The sequence below is a fragment of the Aquila chrysaetos genome, chromosome 9 (genome assembly GCF_900496995.4).
Source record: "Aquila chrysaetos chrysaetos chromosome 9, bAquChr1.4, whole genome shotgun sequence".
NCBI classification, from domain to species: Eukaryota; Metazoa; Chordata; class Aves; order Accipitriformes; family Accipitridae; genus Aquila; species Aquila chrysaetos.
Genome location: NC_044012.1, coordinates 34,059,235 through 34,074,817, shown reverse-complemented (window position 1 = coordinate 34,074,817; position 15,583 = coordinate 34,059,235). Strand labels below are relative to the sequence as shown.

General features: G+C 35.9%; 1 protein-coding gene across 2 annotated transcripts in view; it reads left to right on the top strand.

Annotated features, from left to right (window-relative positions):
• The window catches only part of SLC15A4 (solute carrier family 15 member 4), a 31,456-nt gene extending 20,426 nt beyond the window's left edge, over positions 1-11,030 (top strand). Inside the window, exons 6-8 of one of the 2 annotated variants that reach the window (XM_030025531.2) lie at positions 666-821; positions 6,137-6,295; positions 9,598-11,030. In XM_030025531.2, the coding sequence (XP_029881391.1) occupies positions 666-821; positions 6,137-6,295; positions 9,598-9,746 (464 nt within the window). In that variant the 3' untranslated portion in view covers positions 9,747-11,030. The remainder of the gene's footprint in view (positions 1-665; positions 822-6,136; positions 6,296-9,597) is intronic. The other variant, XM_041126103.1, reaches the window with a different exon arrangement.
• Positions 11,031-15,583: the final 4,553 nt, after the last annotated feature.

Here is a 15,583-nt window from a genome sequence, read left to right as displayed (position 1 = left end):
GGGCAACTTCAACAAACATACAGCATTATTTGATATTCACTTTCTACTCTGAACTGTTGTGTTGAACAAGCTAAAAATGGTTATATTTTACACAATCATGTCTCTTTTTCATTCTACATTAAGTACTTTCTATGCAATATATTGCTTGTAAATCAAGGTCTGATAAGCTTTTGGATCTCTTGGGATGGCAAGTGTCGTATAAGTGTCATGATCACATTCATAGAGGGTTTTCATAGTTCTACAGGACTAGTGTAGCCATTTCGATAAGCAAAATGGTTTCTAATTTATTAATACTATGGTGGCAGATGCAGTGGTTCAACACTGCAAAGTAGTAGTTTGTGAAAATGAGATTGTCTTTAAAAAAAAAAACCAACATGGTTTGTATGAGAAAGCTCTCAGCTAATCCATCTGGAAAAGGGTTAGGTATTTGTATAATTATTGCTACTGAATGAGAATATAATCACTAATTCTATGGCAGAAGAACTGTATGTCTTGAAATAACAATAGCAAAAGTAGTCTGCAATGCTTTATGTTAGGAAATAAGGAAATACATAATTCTATTTTATAATTTGTAAATGCAATGCAGGACTGAATCCTAATGTAATTCTTATATGAAGAAACAATGTTTGCATCTTAGGTCAATCTTTTCCCCCCCCTCCATGTAGGAATTCTGGAAAGCAACAGACTGAAAATTGTCAAGGTTAAAACAATTAATCAGACAATTGGAAATGTTACATACCATGCTGCAGATTTGCCAATATGGTGGCAGATTCCTCAATATGTGCTGATTGGATTCAGTGAAATATTTGCAAGTATAGCAGGTAAGAGTCTTCATGTGTTTTGTATCTGCTTTCATGTCTTTCATAAATGATGGAGTCTTAGAAAAGAAATATTTACTTCTCAAATCATTATAAATAAGCTCTGATGTTCCCAAATACAATATTATACAATATAACTTAATACAAGTGGCAGAGCACACAATTGTCTTTCACATTTGCAAATTGGCTATGTAAGATCTGTTTTCAAGACTGAGTTTCAAGCAGAGCAACACTTAAAATATTTGCGTGTCATCCAGTTAGCATTGGATATTTGCAACCCTAATAGAAAACAATACACTCTTTCAATATTGTATTTTAAAGAATAGTTTTAATGCAGTATTGTTTCCTCTGAATCTTCCTCTGTGTTGCTAATAAAATTTGTGCTTTTTAATTTTTTTGGCTTAAAAATTGAGCTCACAGTTTAGAAAGTCAATTAGTAAGTGGAAGCACCTTTCTGAGGAAAAAATGAAGAAATAAACCACCTTTAGAAAGATTCATCACCAGTTTAAATTCATCTTACTTGAGTTTTTACATCTATGAAGTAGCTATTTCTTATACAGTTTTATCTGCTTTATTTATAGATGAGTTTTTCTATAGCTGTTTTAGTACTTCAGTGTGATACTAGGCAAACTGAAACACTGTTCAAATCTTGCCTTTCTTGAACAAATGCAAGAGATCTTAAATTTCTTAATACTGTTCTGTGTGATGCAGTGGACAGCTGTGTGATCATATTGATTTTTAAGCTGAAAGTGAAGTGGGAGGAGAGGGTGAATAGGGCTATAAAATCTTATTTTTTGGTCTGTTTCATATACATGCAGGGCTCATTAGCAGGAGGAAAGCACAGGCAACTTATCTGTTGTCACTGTGGTATGCCTAACACTGGTTTACTCTGATTAAACAAGTTAAATGCTATTGTGAATCTTTTTGCAGTGTTTACTTATCTAGTGCTTGGGAGCAATGCTTAGTTACCAGTAACAGAAACCTTTCATGATCATAGAAGTAGCTATTCTGATACTACTTAAAAAGAATTGCAGAGGTACCTGATGTAATATATCGAAACTCCTCCAGTGACTTGATTTAAAAATCATTTAGTATTTGCTCAACTATAGTTACTTATTAATGTGTTGAAATACTGTTTCAGAATATTGAACTTTGAAGATCATCCATTCAAACTGGCATTACATATAACTCTTCTTCGATTCCTTATGACAGAATTTCCTGGTTTCATTTCCCCTGTAGGAGGTTACTGTCATTCCTCACGCTGGGCAAGCACAGTGGGTTAAAATGAGATTCTGTAATTCTGTAAGGTCTTGTTGGTGATAGTCCCAGCTGTCACAGGGCCCATTTGTTCCCCTCTTAGTGGAACAGAGAACTTCTACTCCATCAGGTCTCTGGTTACATGTGTTCTACTGTCATCACAGTTGTTAGGAAATAAAACAAGGTGGTTGGATTGCTTGGCAAGTAGAGGAAGAAGTGGGTTTTGGGTTTTTTTCTATCATCTGCTTATTTGCTCTAAGTTTTTCTTCCAGCTGTCCGGCCTGGGATTTCATGTGACTGGAAGAATTAGACATATCCATCACGTATTAAACTCTACCTTAGTTATTTAGTATGTTGGAGGAATTCTTTTTAGATATGGCTTTGTCTGGTGTGGATTTGTAGTTTTGTGGTATGCATTCAAATGCACCATTAGTGTACTCTTTCCTTCCTGGTGGACTGGTAGGTTGACGTCTCCTCACACCAGGTTGTTGGGAGCGTCCTGTTTGCAATGCGAATGCAGGTCCTCCAACAGTTAGCTCTATGCATGCACACAGCATGTACCTGAAAACCAGCACCTAGCACAAACTTTTGTGACAGTAAACACAAGATTTGGACGTAAGGTCCTACTGGATTGCAGCAGCTGAAATCCTAGTTCTTCACTTTTTGTACTGCAGCAGTCAGTATTGTAGACAAACCTTTAAGTGTCAAATGGCTGAAGGTCTGAGATCATTGTCTGATATCTGATAAGGGTCCCATTCCTGGTTCCTCGTGTGGATTCCACCCCCCCAGTGATGCATAGGCAAGTCCTTTGCTTCAGTAAACAACTAGTAAGATGTGGAGAGAGTTCGTTATCGTTAAAGCACACTAAGACCCAAGATGCTAAACACTTCAGATTCTTAAATGGAAAGTATGCTTTGGCGGTGCAATCAGTATGTATCCTTTGCTAGAGGACGTATCTGCATAGTCATTGCTGTCCTATATAACAGTACATTTAATTATGTGTGAACAGTAGCCATCACAAATCCGAACACATAAAATCTGAAGATGGAAGTCTTGCTTAAGTAAGTAAGTGAGTTACTTATTAAAAATAAGGCTATATTTAGCATTTTTAATAAAAGAGTAAAATGAGTTACCTTTAGTTAGAACTTTAGGGATTGTGCCAATTAAATTTGAACTCAGATAAACAGATGACTTATCAGAAATGCAAGTGTTCATGCAGAAGTAAATAAATTTCTTTGTCTTAAACATTCTTGTTTCTCTGTCAGGCACTGTTACTACTTTATAGGTGTTCACAAGGAAAAAATAACAAACCTATCTGCAGGTTGTGGAAAGGTCAAGGACTTGATGCATTCTCTGTTGAACTCCAAACTGAGGGTTGGTTTTTTCAACTGCTTTAGTGGACTTCTTCATGAGAAGTAAAGTCTTCAAGGCGTACACTATTCTTATGTGAATACTCTGCTGTTCTGCACTTGCTGGGTCTGTACCAACAGCTTTGTAACTTCCAAAACTGTTGATCAATGTTAGGAAAAATGCAAATGCTTCTCTTTCTTTGAACCAGAAATACTATGCAGATCTTAATTGCTTTGTGTATTACACTTTCATTTGATTTGTTTTGCAAAGCTTTTTTTCCTGCCTTCTGATTGTTATCTAAACTGAATTCTTAGTATCTTTAAGAAGGCCTCTCAAGACTATTTTAATAGAGTATTCTTTACCAATTTGATATTAAAAGTTGATAAAGGCATCTATTGTGCTATGAAATTCAGCTTTAAAATAAGCAAAGTGTTAATGGTTACAAAACTATAGTGATTTGGAAATGTTTATTGTGAGCAAAAAGGGACTAAATATAAGAGTAGAAACATACATCTGGTTTTTTGTTTACTGTAAAACTAAGCATATTCTTATTAAGCCACATTAGTTACAGTTGAGGTACCTTTAAAAAGATAACACACATTGCATTAATCTTTTGTATTATTCTGTCAAGCCTCTTAAAGCACCCTTATTTAACTGGGAATCGTAATCTCACATGACAACACCAACTAGAGGGTTTCATTTCAAAACTGCTTGTTTGAGGTAGCATGAAATCGTTATCAATGGCTGCCAGCAGGCAAAAATATCTCTGAAGGCAAAGAAAAGATTTTTTTATTCTTTATGTCAGATTAAATATTAGGGTTGCTGGAAACATTATTCAACTTTAGAAACATGCCTTATTTTGTTGCAAAAAGTGTATAGTGTTACACCCATTTTGGTTTTTGTTTTGAGTCATAACATCTTTTTCCAGCAGTAACACTTGCATGCAGTATATCTGTAAAATGAACAAGAGAAGAAATGTGCCAGATCCTTTCATGTGATATACTTGAGTTTAACTTGTGCAGAATGTACAAAAGCCTGGTGACCAAAATGTGACTGATACTCTGAGACTTGTGGCAGCTATGATAACTTAACAAGAGGTTAAAAAATAAGCTACTATATCCTGAGAGTAGTCTACTTTTTTTCTTTAAGTGAGATTGGCCAGAAAGATACTCCTTGAAAAATCTCAATTGTTATATTAGTGGCAAAGCGTAGGAAAAAAAATTGAGTTTTTAATTCTCAAAATAAATATAATTCCCCCTCCCATTTGCAGATGTCTGTCCATCTCTGTAGCGATTCTCTCGTTATGGTTTGAATTTACAGGAACCCACACAGCCAAGTTGCACGAAGAATGGTTCGGTTCCCTCTTAGAATCACAGACGGGTCGCTGTTGGCCCATTCTAATGTGTTTTGCAAAGGAAAAGAGAAGCAGTGTGTTGGTTATCAGAGGTTTCTCAGGTGGCAGTGCAGAGTGGTGTTAGATCAGTGAGAACATACAGTTCTGTTTCTTTTACAAGAACAAAGTTCCGCCCTCACAACAGGCAAATTGACCTATCTGGCTTGAAGTGTTAAGCCTTTTCTTGAAAAGGAATGCTAGTGTATTTCTATTAAACTCTGTCTGGAGTAGCAAAAGTCAAATACCACTAATGGTGTAAATAAAGCATACCTTTATTATGCAAGACTTAAGATTTGTGCCATTGTCAGGTCTATAATGCTCTCTGTGCCAAGAAAAAATGTTAGATGAGGTAGCATTAATTTTCAGTATGAAGCAGACTGTTTTGAAACAAGCATTTCAGCTGTCAGAGAAAAACCTCTGCAAAGAATGTATTTGACTGTCTCTTGTGAATAATCCCATTTGATTTTTGACAGGAGTGTTATTCTAAAAAGAGGAGTTAATCATGGGCATTAGTCTTTGCAAGGCAGAGCCTAACCCAGTGTGTTCTGTTGGTAGTCAAATTCAGTAGCACAGGTTTTCAAATTGATGTCACTGGTATGTTTTTCTTGGTTTTATTGGTTGAAATTTGAGTAAGGATACTTTAAATTTGAAGTCCCATTTCTACAAGTCTTAAAAAGAATAGGCTAGCAAGCAATGAGCTCAGAGAATTCTAGATCAAAATTAAATTAAAACTAATTACTGCCTTTCCAGCTACAATTAATTTCTCTGTCTGCACATTCAGAGATACAGACACTGAGTCTGTGAGAAATAAATGTTTGTGGTCAATGCAAGAGTGACCTTCAGTTCCTGTGTACTTTGTTCTCAGCAGGGAATGCCATGTGCTTTGTAAATACTGCACAACAGATAGGTAATACGGAAACAAGTGAAATGGGAAACATGGAACTTGCCGGGTTAGAATTAGTTTAATAAATTTCTTTGAGGATAATTTTAGATAGAAAAATGAATATGCTGTCTCAGAAAATTTCTTTATTTTACATATATAATATTAATAAGATCAAAGTGCGTGTCTCAGATGTTGTCCATTTAATGGGTTGATATATTGATGACCTTTAACAGGGTTCATAAAGCAATTAGAGGGAACTGGGAACTGATAGGGATTCACTACCTCGATTCCCTGTCTCCTGAAATCCAAGGCTAGTTTTAGGTCTTTAACATACCAGAAGTAGTATACATCTGTAACTTCTGTAACACTAAACTAGAACAAACTACTATTGTTTTTTAGATCTTAGCATTTTTTTTTTTAAATCTTTTAATACAGGTCTAGAATTTGCATATTCAGCTGCTCCCAAATCTATGCAGAGTGCTATTATGGGGCTGTTTTTTTTCTTTTCGGGGATTGGATCATTTGTTGGCTCTGGATTGTTAGCACTGGTCTCTATTAAAGAAATTGGCTGGATGAGTAATCACACGGATTTTGGTAAGTTATTTTCAGTGTATTCATAGTCTATAAAGTAGAAGGCTTCCTTCAGAAGCAGTTAAGCATCAAGCATGTAGAACTCTTGAGTCTTAGCACCATTATTATTTTAAAAATATAAATTTGTCTACTGTTCTGTTAAAGACAAAGTTTCATTTTGCATGTAAGTATAAAGTAATGTGACTATGCAAAATGTTACATTGTCCTCCTGAAAGCATGGGAAGCATGCATGTAGTGTTTTGCCTCTGTAAGGCCTGTCAATTACCTGCTCAGCTGTTACTGTGTTTCATCACTAGAAATTACTTATGAAGTTTTTTATTATTTTAGTAAAAAATATTTAAATTATGTATGGAAGAAGAATATATTTGGTATGAAATGCTGAAATTACTTTCTGCGGTTATGGGGAGTAAAATGTATCCATCTCTTTCTTAGTGATTATTCAGCTTCCTAGTTTCAAGAGACTTCATTGAAATTGGCATGAGTTAATTTTGCATTTCTGTCTGCTAGCTATTTATACTCTTAAAGTCGAACATATCGTCTGCTTTGTATTGCCAGTTGAAGTTAAAAATAATTATTGGCACCAGTAGGTGGCACCTTGGGAATTTCAGAAAATCATACCATCATCAATGGGCTAATTAGTTCCAACAGAAGGAGTGTGAAAAGCTCTTAAAACATATGCTAGACCTACTGTGTATACATGGCTTAAAAGTGCAACCTAAGCTTACTTTAAATTTAGTACGAGAGAATTTGCCATTTAAACTTGATTTGCATGCTACCAAAAAGTAATGTTGTCTGGAACAGTACATATGCCATAAGTTGTCGTCTTTGGTTTATCACTTTTCTTTAAAAAACTGCAAAAGATGACAAGTAGCCTTAACTTTATGGAAGTGTCCTCACCAAATGAAAATTTAATCACATTGAGACTTTTTTCCCCCCAGTCAGTTTCAAAATTAGAAGAGCATCTTTTTCTGCAATTCTATATAGAGATAACTCAGTTGATAAGGGCTCAATAGGAGGATAGTAATTTCATACAAATTAATATATGTGGTATTTGATGGTGCTGTTTTAGCCTCTTGCCTTTGTTTTCTGAAGCAGCCCAAGAGAATACAGTGCCTAATATTCTCTTTGTAAAATATTTAGGTTGTGCTAAATATATCCAGAGTTGGCTAGAACTGGAAGATGTTACCTTTCATGACTCATTGGTCATCTGTTTTGAATAAGCTACTCAGCTGAGTGGATTGTCCTTTGGACAGCTGTCAGAACTGGATATTTCTACCTTTCTTAATCCAAAGACTCGATATACAGTCAAGCCTTCTCAGCAGCTATACATCTGGCTCAAGGTTAAAGCACTCAGTGGGCGATTTTGATTTGTAGCATCCATAGTAGCTACTGTTTTAACTGTTTAGATCATAACTGTTTATACCTCAATTTTAATTTCATATAACATTATTGAAAGTTATCCAGTTCACATCTAAAATTTACTTAGGTCTTCCAGGGTAGGAATTATAAGGAGGAGTCTTTATGAATGAATGACTTCTGAATTTTTTCATTAGATGCTGTATAATAACTATAAGCATGTGCACCAAGTTTCTGCTACTTATGCTAACTTGTGATATCATTTGAGGTAACTGACTGCTTCCAAAATCTACTGAGAACGTTCACTCTGCTGGCACTTCAGTGTTGGTTGCTGCCATTTAAATGACTGTTATTTCTCTGACAAAAACTGAGATTTCATGGGTTTAATATCCCATCTCATAAAGGATAATTACTACTCTTTAAACACGTCTGCTCTAGAAATGGAGATTCACATGTATATTGTATTTTAAATGTCAAGGAAAGACTCCGTTTAATTTTATTTTAAGTTCATTTAATTGAATCTTAAATTTCAGTAATTAAAGTAATTTAATCTGAACATTTATAGGCATGCTCCATGAACAGCTTGCTAGGATCAACATATACATCACTATTTTTACTCTCTCTAACCTTTTTGATAATCATAATGGTCCGATTGGCTGTGGTCATGTGGCATGTTGGAAATGAGCCACGATGTATTGTTCTTGGAAGTACAGCAATAGTTAGCGCACATTTCTTAATAGAGGAGTAATGTTTTAACAATGAACTTTCTTAATTTAACATTATTTAATGTGGTACAAATCACTAATTTATAATAGCTTTGAGGGAGTATCAAAGGTGAATTGAACCAAAAAGAAACAACGTATGGTTTCATGAATTCTAAACTTTGTTCCAAACAAAGACTGAGATAAAATCTCAGTAATTGCTTTCTTTATATCTACAGCATTGCCAAACTTTTTCCTTAAGAGCATTCATTTTTTTGATTCTTTTTATTTTATCTTTGACTTAGCAGAGAAGGGAGTTACAGGCCTCCAGATGCAGAAAGACCATATAGCATTAAGCAAGCCTGAAAAGGCTCCCAGAGAGGACTCTTTAGTATATATAGTACCCCAAAAAATCATATTTTTACCTGTTTCAATTAAGCTGTAAAACTTAAGAGACTTACTTTTTTTTTTTCCTTGACTAAAGCCTTATCACTGCACTGTATTCTCCAGGCTCCTTAAAAGCATACCTAGTGAAGATGGTAAAGGCTTTCAGTTACTACCCTGTATGAGTGTAGCTTTGCTTCCATCTTGAATGCTGCATTTCATGGGGAGCCATTTCTGAAAAGTTTACAAGCACAGGGATGTTTTCTTTTTTTTGCTTTTGAAATGAGTTGTCTCCTCAAAAAATTGATAAGTGAACGTTATTACTTACATTACGAAGAAAGTAAGTCATATATGAAAATACACGTTGAGGTTTTTAGCTGTTTTATCTGAAGTCAGCAAAGCATTGCAATTTTGCAGCATAAGAAACCAGACTTAAAAAACAAGGGGGATGGAGGGGGAAGAAAGGGGTTAAAATTGTTTTGACTTTCATGAAACATGCCCACTGCTATATGTATGTAGTCTTTGTTTGCACAAAGGTCTTACAGTGGTAGGAGGAGTTTCCAGCACTTTTTTTGTAAGAAATTGTGCAGTAACAGCGTATGAGCTTCTTCAGGGACTGTACTTGTTCTAAGGCATTGAAGCACAAAAGAAACCAATCCTTGTACTGTGCACATCTTCCTCAGGAGTTCCATCTTTTGCTCTGGATAATTAAAAATGAAACTATGCTGTCAAATGGAAATGTGATTTGGTTTGGTTTTGCCCATGCTTTGCAGAAAAGTCTTCACTACTTAAGCTTGAAAGGATTGACATTTTTATTTGTATACTCTTTATTAATGTTTATTTTTTCTCCGCAATTCTTTCTAGGTAATATTAATGGCTGCCAATTAAACTATTATTTTTTTTTGCTGGCTGCTATCCAAGGAGCAACCCTCTTGCTTTTCCTTATTGTTTCTGTGAAATACGATCATCAAAAATCAAAGATTAATGAAGTGGCTGCCAATGGGAGGATCTGATATCTGTTACAGAGCAGACTTTATTACAGCAGCACACAATGAAGTGGCAGTGTACCCTGAGTCTGCGAGATCTTATGTTTTCTCCAGTGAGACTCTTAATAGACTTGCATGTTACAAGAGTTCCCGCCCCTGCCCCCTCTCGTGTAACGTAGGTAAGTGCCTTATGTTGGCGGGGCTTGTTTCTTGCACTACGTCCTGGCGGAGGACAAACACAAATCTTGGAAGTGTATTAACTCTAGGCATTCAAGTTGCTCTTCGTTAATCGTGAGATGTTTACTTAACTCTTGAAAGTTGGGACACTTACATTTGGAAACTGAGTATAATGAGTCACATGTGACATGGGTTGTTCCTGACTGAAAAATTCTGCTTAGTGTAGAACAGTGGATCTAGAGAAACACTCAACAGTCTCAAGCTTACATTGAGGACACGGGAAAGAAAACATTTTAAAAAAACCTCAAGTAGTGGTTACAAGAATAAATTTGCAGTCCTGAGAGTCACTGGGGGGGAGGGGGGACAGGGACAAATTAAACTGCAGATCAACTCAGATTAAAAAGAAATGTAGTTCTATAATTGTCCTTTCACTGACAGTCTCTCGAGCATTTAAGTCCAAACTTGCAGTCAAGAGTATCCAATACTGAATTACATGTCACAGTAGCTTGTCATACAGCTGCTGTAAATTTTGGTGCACAGTGAACACTTGTTGGGACTGAAATGGTTTTACTTCAGAAAAATGTTTTTATTTTTGAATCTGCATTAGATGTATTAGGGCAGTATGAAAACATACATCTTTTGACAAAGCACTGTTCAGTCTAACGCTGTTACTTCCCTAAGGAATATTCTAAATATTTGCAGAAAGAAAACTGAGATTGAATTCTCAGAAGATGAATGCGCAATAACAATTTAGAAGCCTTTCAGCCAGTTCCTTCAGTCTTGTGTCTTACTTCTAGCTAATATGCTACAGGGTTTGTATCTTTCAGCAACACATTCCTATAGCAGAGCAAATGGTTTTATGTTCAGCCTCTTGAATTTTAATGATTCTAACAATAGTACTTAAGATTGTGTGCAGACTGGTATGGAAGATGCAAGGAATTATGCAGAAAGAAAATAAAAACTCAACTTTTATTAATGTGTTGAACCTTTATATTTTCCTTTGTCTGCATTTACGTTGTTAAAATGTCCTTTTGTACATGGACATCTGTTCAATGAGTTTACAAAATAAAATGAACTTCCATGCTGTGACTTTTGACCCTGTGTTTCTAGGTGAATAAAATTATACTACAAATATTTTGTTCTTTAGCCTTTATTTCCTAAATATACAGTAGAATGCTATTACATTTTTAAATGTACACTGGCATCCTATTAGTTTTGTCAGATAATATAGTGGTATGCAAGCTGTCCTGTCTTTGCCAAGATAAATCAGTGTAGATGCTTCAGCTATTATTACATTACTTAGCTTGATTTAAAATTGGAGTAACTAAAGAAAAGAAGTAAGCAACATCTCATATGAGGAAAAGCTAGTTTCCTTTTCTAACTTTGTGTTAAAATCTCCATATGCTATGTTTCTGGAATATCCCATTTATAACCAGCTAAAAAAGCCTGGTATTAAGATGGTATAAGCTGCATAAGGAACATACAGGACCAAATAATTTCTTTCTTGAATGTATGCTGTTACTTCTGATACGGGAGTGAATCTGTAGTGTTTCATGTTTAGTTCATTGATTTCCAAAGCATGTATAATCACAGCAGAGAACTGGGTTGTGCCTGCTAAGTAGTATTCTACTAGATTTATGAATCTTTTGCTTTTAGAAGTGTTCCTTCTTCTGAAGGACTAGTACTACTCTCAGAACCTCCAAGAGGAGTGTTGCTTCTGGTGTTAGATGTCATCAGCTTTGGTGTCTGTGTACTTAATCCTTTTCTGGTAAGTGAACTTAATTAATTGAAAAATTTTAGATCTTGGGGAAAAAATACTTCAACAACATTCATAAATTTCCCATCTGATATAGGTCTGCTAATTATAGTTAAAACTGAGTTTAATGAAGAATGGAGAGTAATGTGCAGATAACCAAGGAAACTAGGTGTCTAATAGTAACTGTGACAGTCTGTGCAGGCAAGCTTTAGTGAAACTATTATTAAGGAAAAAGATAATAAATACTAGATTAGCCTACTCAATATTTAGGCAAATGTCTTTTACCGTTACAAGCATATAGTAAATGTCTGCATGTTTTTGTAGGGCTGTGGGGGTTCTAACACTCTGGAGATGAGACTGAACATGCAATCAGTTGTATAATTTAATTTTTCTTTGGAATGCCTTGGCTGAGCTCCAGGCACAAGTAATTATGACCATTTATGAAGATTAATCTGACACTTTTCATCAAAGGGATAAGGCCTTTTTGTGACTCAAAGGCTTAGCTGATTCTTCCTCCCCGTCTTATCTTTTAGTGTTTCCACTCCAGTCACAGAAATAGGACTAATCAATTAACTTTGTGACTGAGCACTGCACCTCATTAATGAAATACCTTGAAGCGTACAGTTTGAATTTAGTTACATTCACTTCTTAGATTGTTCCAGTGCAATAGAAAGATCTGACAGGAGTCAACCCTATGGATGTTTCCAAGCCTCTGACTTTCCAGGTGTCTTTAAATTCAAAGCACAACATTGAAAAGTAAGTACTTGTTCAACATGAGAGCAGGTATCTGATTAAAGTTCATTACTTTTACTCATAAAGAATTCTGAAAAGAATAAGTATGTGTCTTGTAATACCTATGCAATCTACAATCTAATCATGTATGAAGAATAGGTGCCTGGGACCCTGTGTTTCATTTGAGATTATAAGGTGGATGCATTGCTCATATAATTGTGGATCTTTCAAGAGTACAGCAAGACCTGTTTTCTCAGACCTTTGTGTCTACAGTCTATACTGAATATCCCTCCTCAGAAAAGGGGTGAGTTTTTTTCATTTATTCTACTTATGTAAACTTCCAGAGTGAGCTTAATTAGAGTAGTTGAGGCGTCCATCGGTGTTTCCCTTAAAAGTCTGTAGTTAACTCTGTGAGTTATTTTTGGTTTGTTTGGGTGTTTTTGGTTTTTTAATAAAAGTTGCTCAGGGCTGACACTTGTCAGACAAGGTTTCAGCTTAACAATAAACCTGTATTAAAAGATGCATGGAGTTCTTAACTTTTTTGTGTGTTTGAAATTGCTTTTTGAAAAATGTTATTCTAGTGATTTTGTTTATATGCAGGGCAAGTGGCGTTACTGCAGACAAGCCCTCTGGGGAAGCAGATTACAATGCTTTCCATTTGAACAGTCAATAGTTCGAGATGCAAATTCATTTCTGAGGAAGCAGAGAATTTGTAGACAAACACTCAGTGCTGCTGGTGGAATAATGCACATACCTGAGAGCATGGTACCTGCTGGCCCCAGAGCAAGGATGTAACTGCAGTGAAAAAACAGGGACGAGAACTAAGGTCAGAAGGTATCGAACGATCAATAAGTAAATAGACACTTTGCTCCAGGTGGCACTAAGTTCAGAATAGCAATGAACAGTACTTTCAGTCAAGATTGCCTAGTGACAGTTAATATAATCTGGCTGTTGGCTGTTTTTTCATGTCATGTAGACAATATGGTTTAATAGTCCTTTCCATCTTGGAATTAATTTTTCCATTACAGTATTCAAGGCATAGATTTTGTTCTGCGAGTCAGTGGAAAGAATAGTTGTCAAAACCTAGTTACATAGTAATTGGATCCACTTACAGGGGTTTTCAAATGAGCCTTACTACATGATTAGTAATCTCTAACCTACAGTCTGTTGGACTTAAAAGATCATAAAGAAGGATGAAAAACCTTACACTTTTACAAGCACAGAATTGAGAATTAATTACAATCCATCCCACTAACTTCAGTCTGCCAGTGGCTGTAGTAAGGCTTGAAAGAAGAGGTAGAATAACCTAGCATATTGAAGAATGATCACAACAGAAAGAACTAGGAAGTTTAAGTAGCTACTTTATACCCTGAAGGATGAAAGCTTACTTTTCTTTCCATTCTTTGATTAGTTCTATACTCCCTTGTATGTTATTTTTTATTATCTTTCTTAAACATGCTTCCTTTATCAGGACATTCTCCTACAGTGAGTAAGTTAAGTTCAAAATATGGATGTAACACTAATGGATGTCCTTTAATGGAAGGAATGTCTGTGCTCAGCTGAGCTGTGACTGCATTTTCTGTAGACAGTCCTGAGCTAGCTAGATACAGATTGGAAGAACTACAGCACAGGTTGATATGGACAATCCTTGGCTAGCTCTGCTGCTTCACAGCAGGTGACAGTACGTCATCAGCATCCAGCCAGTAGTCTTAGGTCTAGTCTACACAAACTGCAGGCACATTGAGACTGCAGTGTAGACATACTCCAGTACTGTATTCGTCCTTTGGTGCATAGCTGCTGTACAGTATTTTACTGATAAGACTTCTCATCCCCCTTACTAGGAAGTGTTAGGCAGTAATGAGATTTAGTGATACAACAGAGTCCATAAATCACTTTTGACAGGGAATAGAACACTTTAATGAACAAGGGAAAGCAAAGTAAATATTGCTTAGGCTTTTGAAGATGGAACTTCAAACAGATAACATGCTTTCTGAAAGCTGTGAGATATACTTGACTATCTCTGCACATCTAATGCTGTACATCACAATCTCTTCCTATCTATCCCATCACCTTTTCAAGAGTAGTTTTCTCTTGGCTCTGAACTCTCGGGAGACCCTAAGGTCTTGAATTGTTCTGTCTGCTGTAGCTGTGGAAACTGGTTAATACTGTGTATCAACACAAAATGATTATAGCATATTTAAGTAAATAGTATTAACTTGATCATAATGACAAATGGTTTTACTGTCAGGCAAGATGCTATAAACTACGACTTTGCAAACTAAACATCTGTGAAAAGCAGTGTTCTGCTCAGAATTAGGATGAAGAAGCTTGAGGGAGAAGATGCTAAGGGCTGGTGTATAGCTCCAAGTTTTAGGCAGATTGCTATGCAGACACTGCAATAATTAAAATGTAGGGAAGGGTTTCCATTAATTAATTTCACATTTTAGAATTTTGTCAAAGCGATCCAGAGTTAAAGCACAACTTCCTAACGTTGTCTGGCAAATTAATATCCTGCACAGGAAAATCTGGATTAAGTTCCTAGAGTGAAATAATTAAGATGACACCTTGGCAGACTTTGAAGTGAGTTTTCATCCCGCTAGTAGCTAGGTGGAGAATAATGCAATTGCAGGAATTCTGGAGCCAAGGAGCATGAGTGAGATCGTAGTGATGCCTGTGAAGTGCAGCTTTACATTTAAATTCTTGTTCTTTCCTTTGAAAGATGTCCCAAGCGTTTGATAAGCTCTATCCCCTCAATTCATGACACACTGCCTCCTCTGGGGAGAAGGGTAACAGTCAGATAGAAAAAGAAAAGCAGTCAAAGGCTGGCATAAAGCAAATATACAGATGCAAAACTTCATGTACGTTACAACAAATATGATACTTCTCTTTCTAGCTTTGTCTGTACGTTTTGGGGAGGTGCTTTTTTTCTGTTGAATTAGAAAATTATCTGAAGGCTAGGGGTGACTGCAGAGCACTGGCTTGGCTATCTTATTTGGAGGTTTAAAAAGTAAAGCTATGCTAATAAAGCATTTCTAATAGTGATCTATTTTCTCTCTCTTTTTTTCAGTGTAACTTATTGTCAGTGAAGTACTCCTTGACAGCTTGATGACTCAGTATGATTTCACAATAACAATTATACCCCAACACTGAGCTCTTGGCTGGATAGACGTGAGCGCCCTCATTGACTTCAGCAAATTCC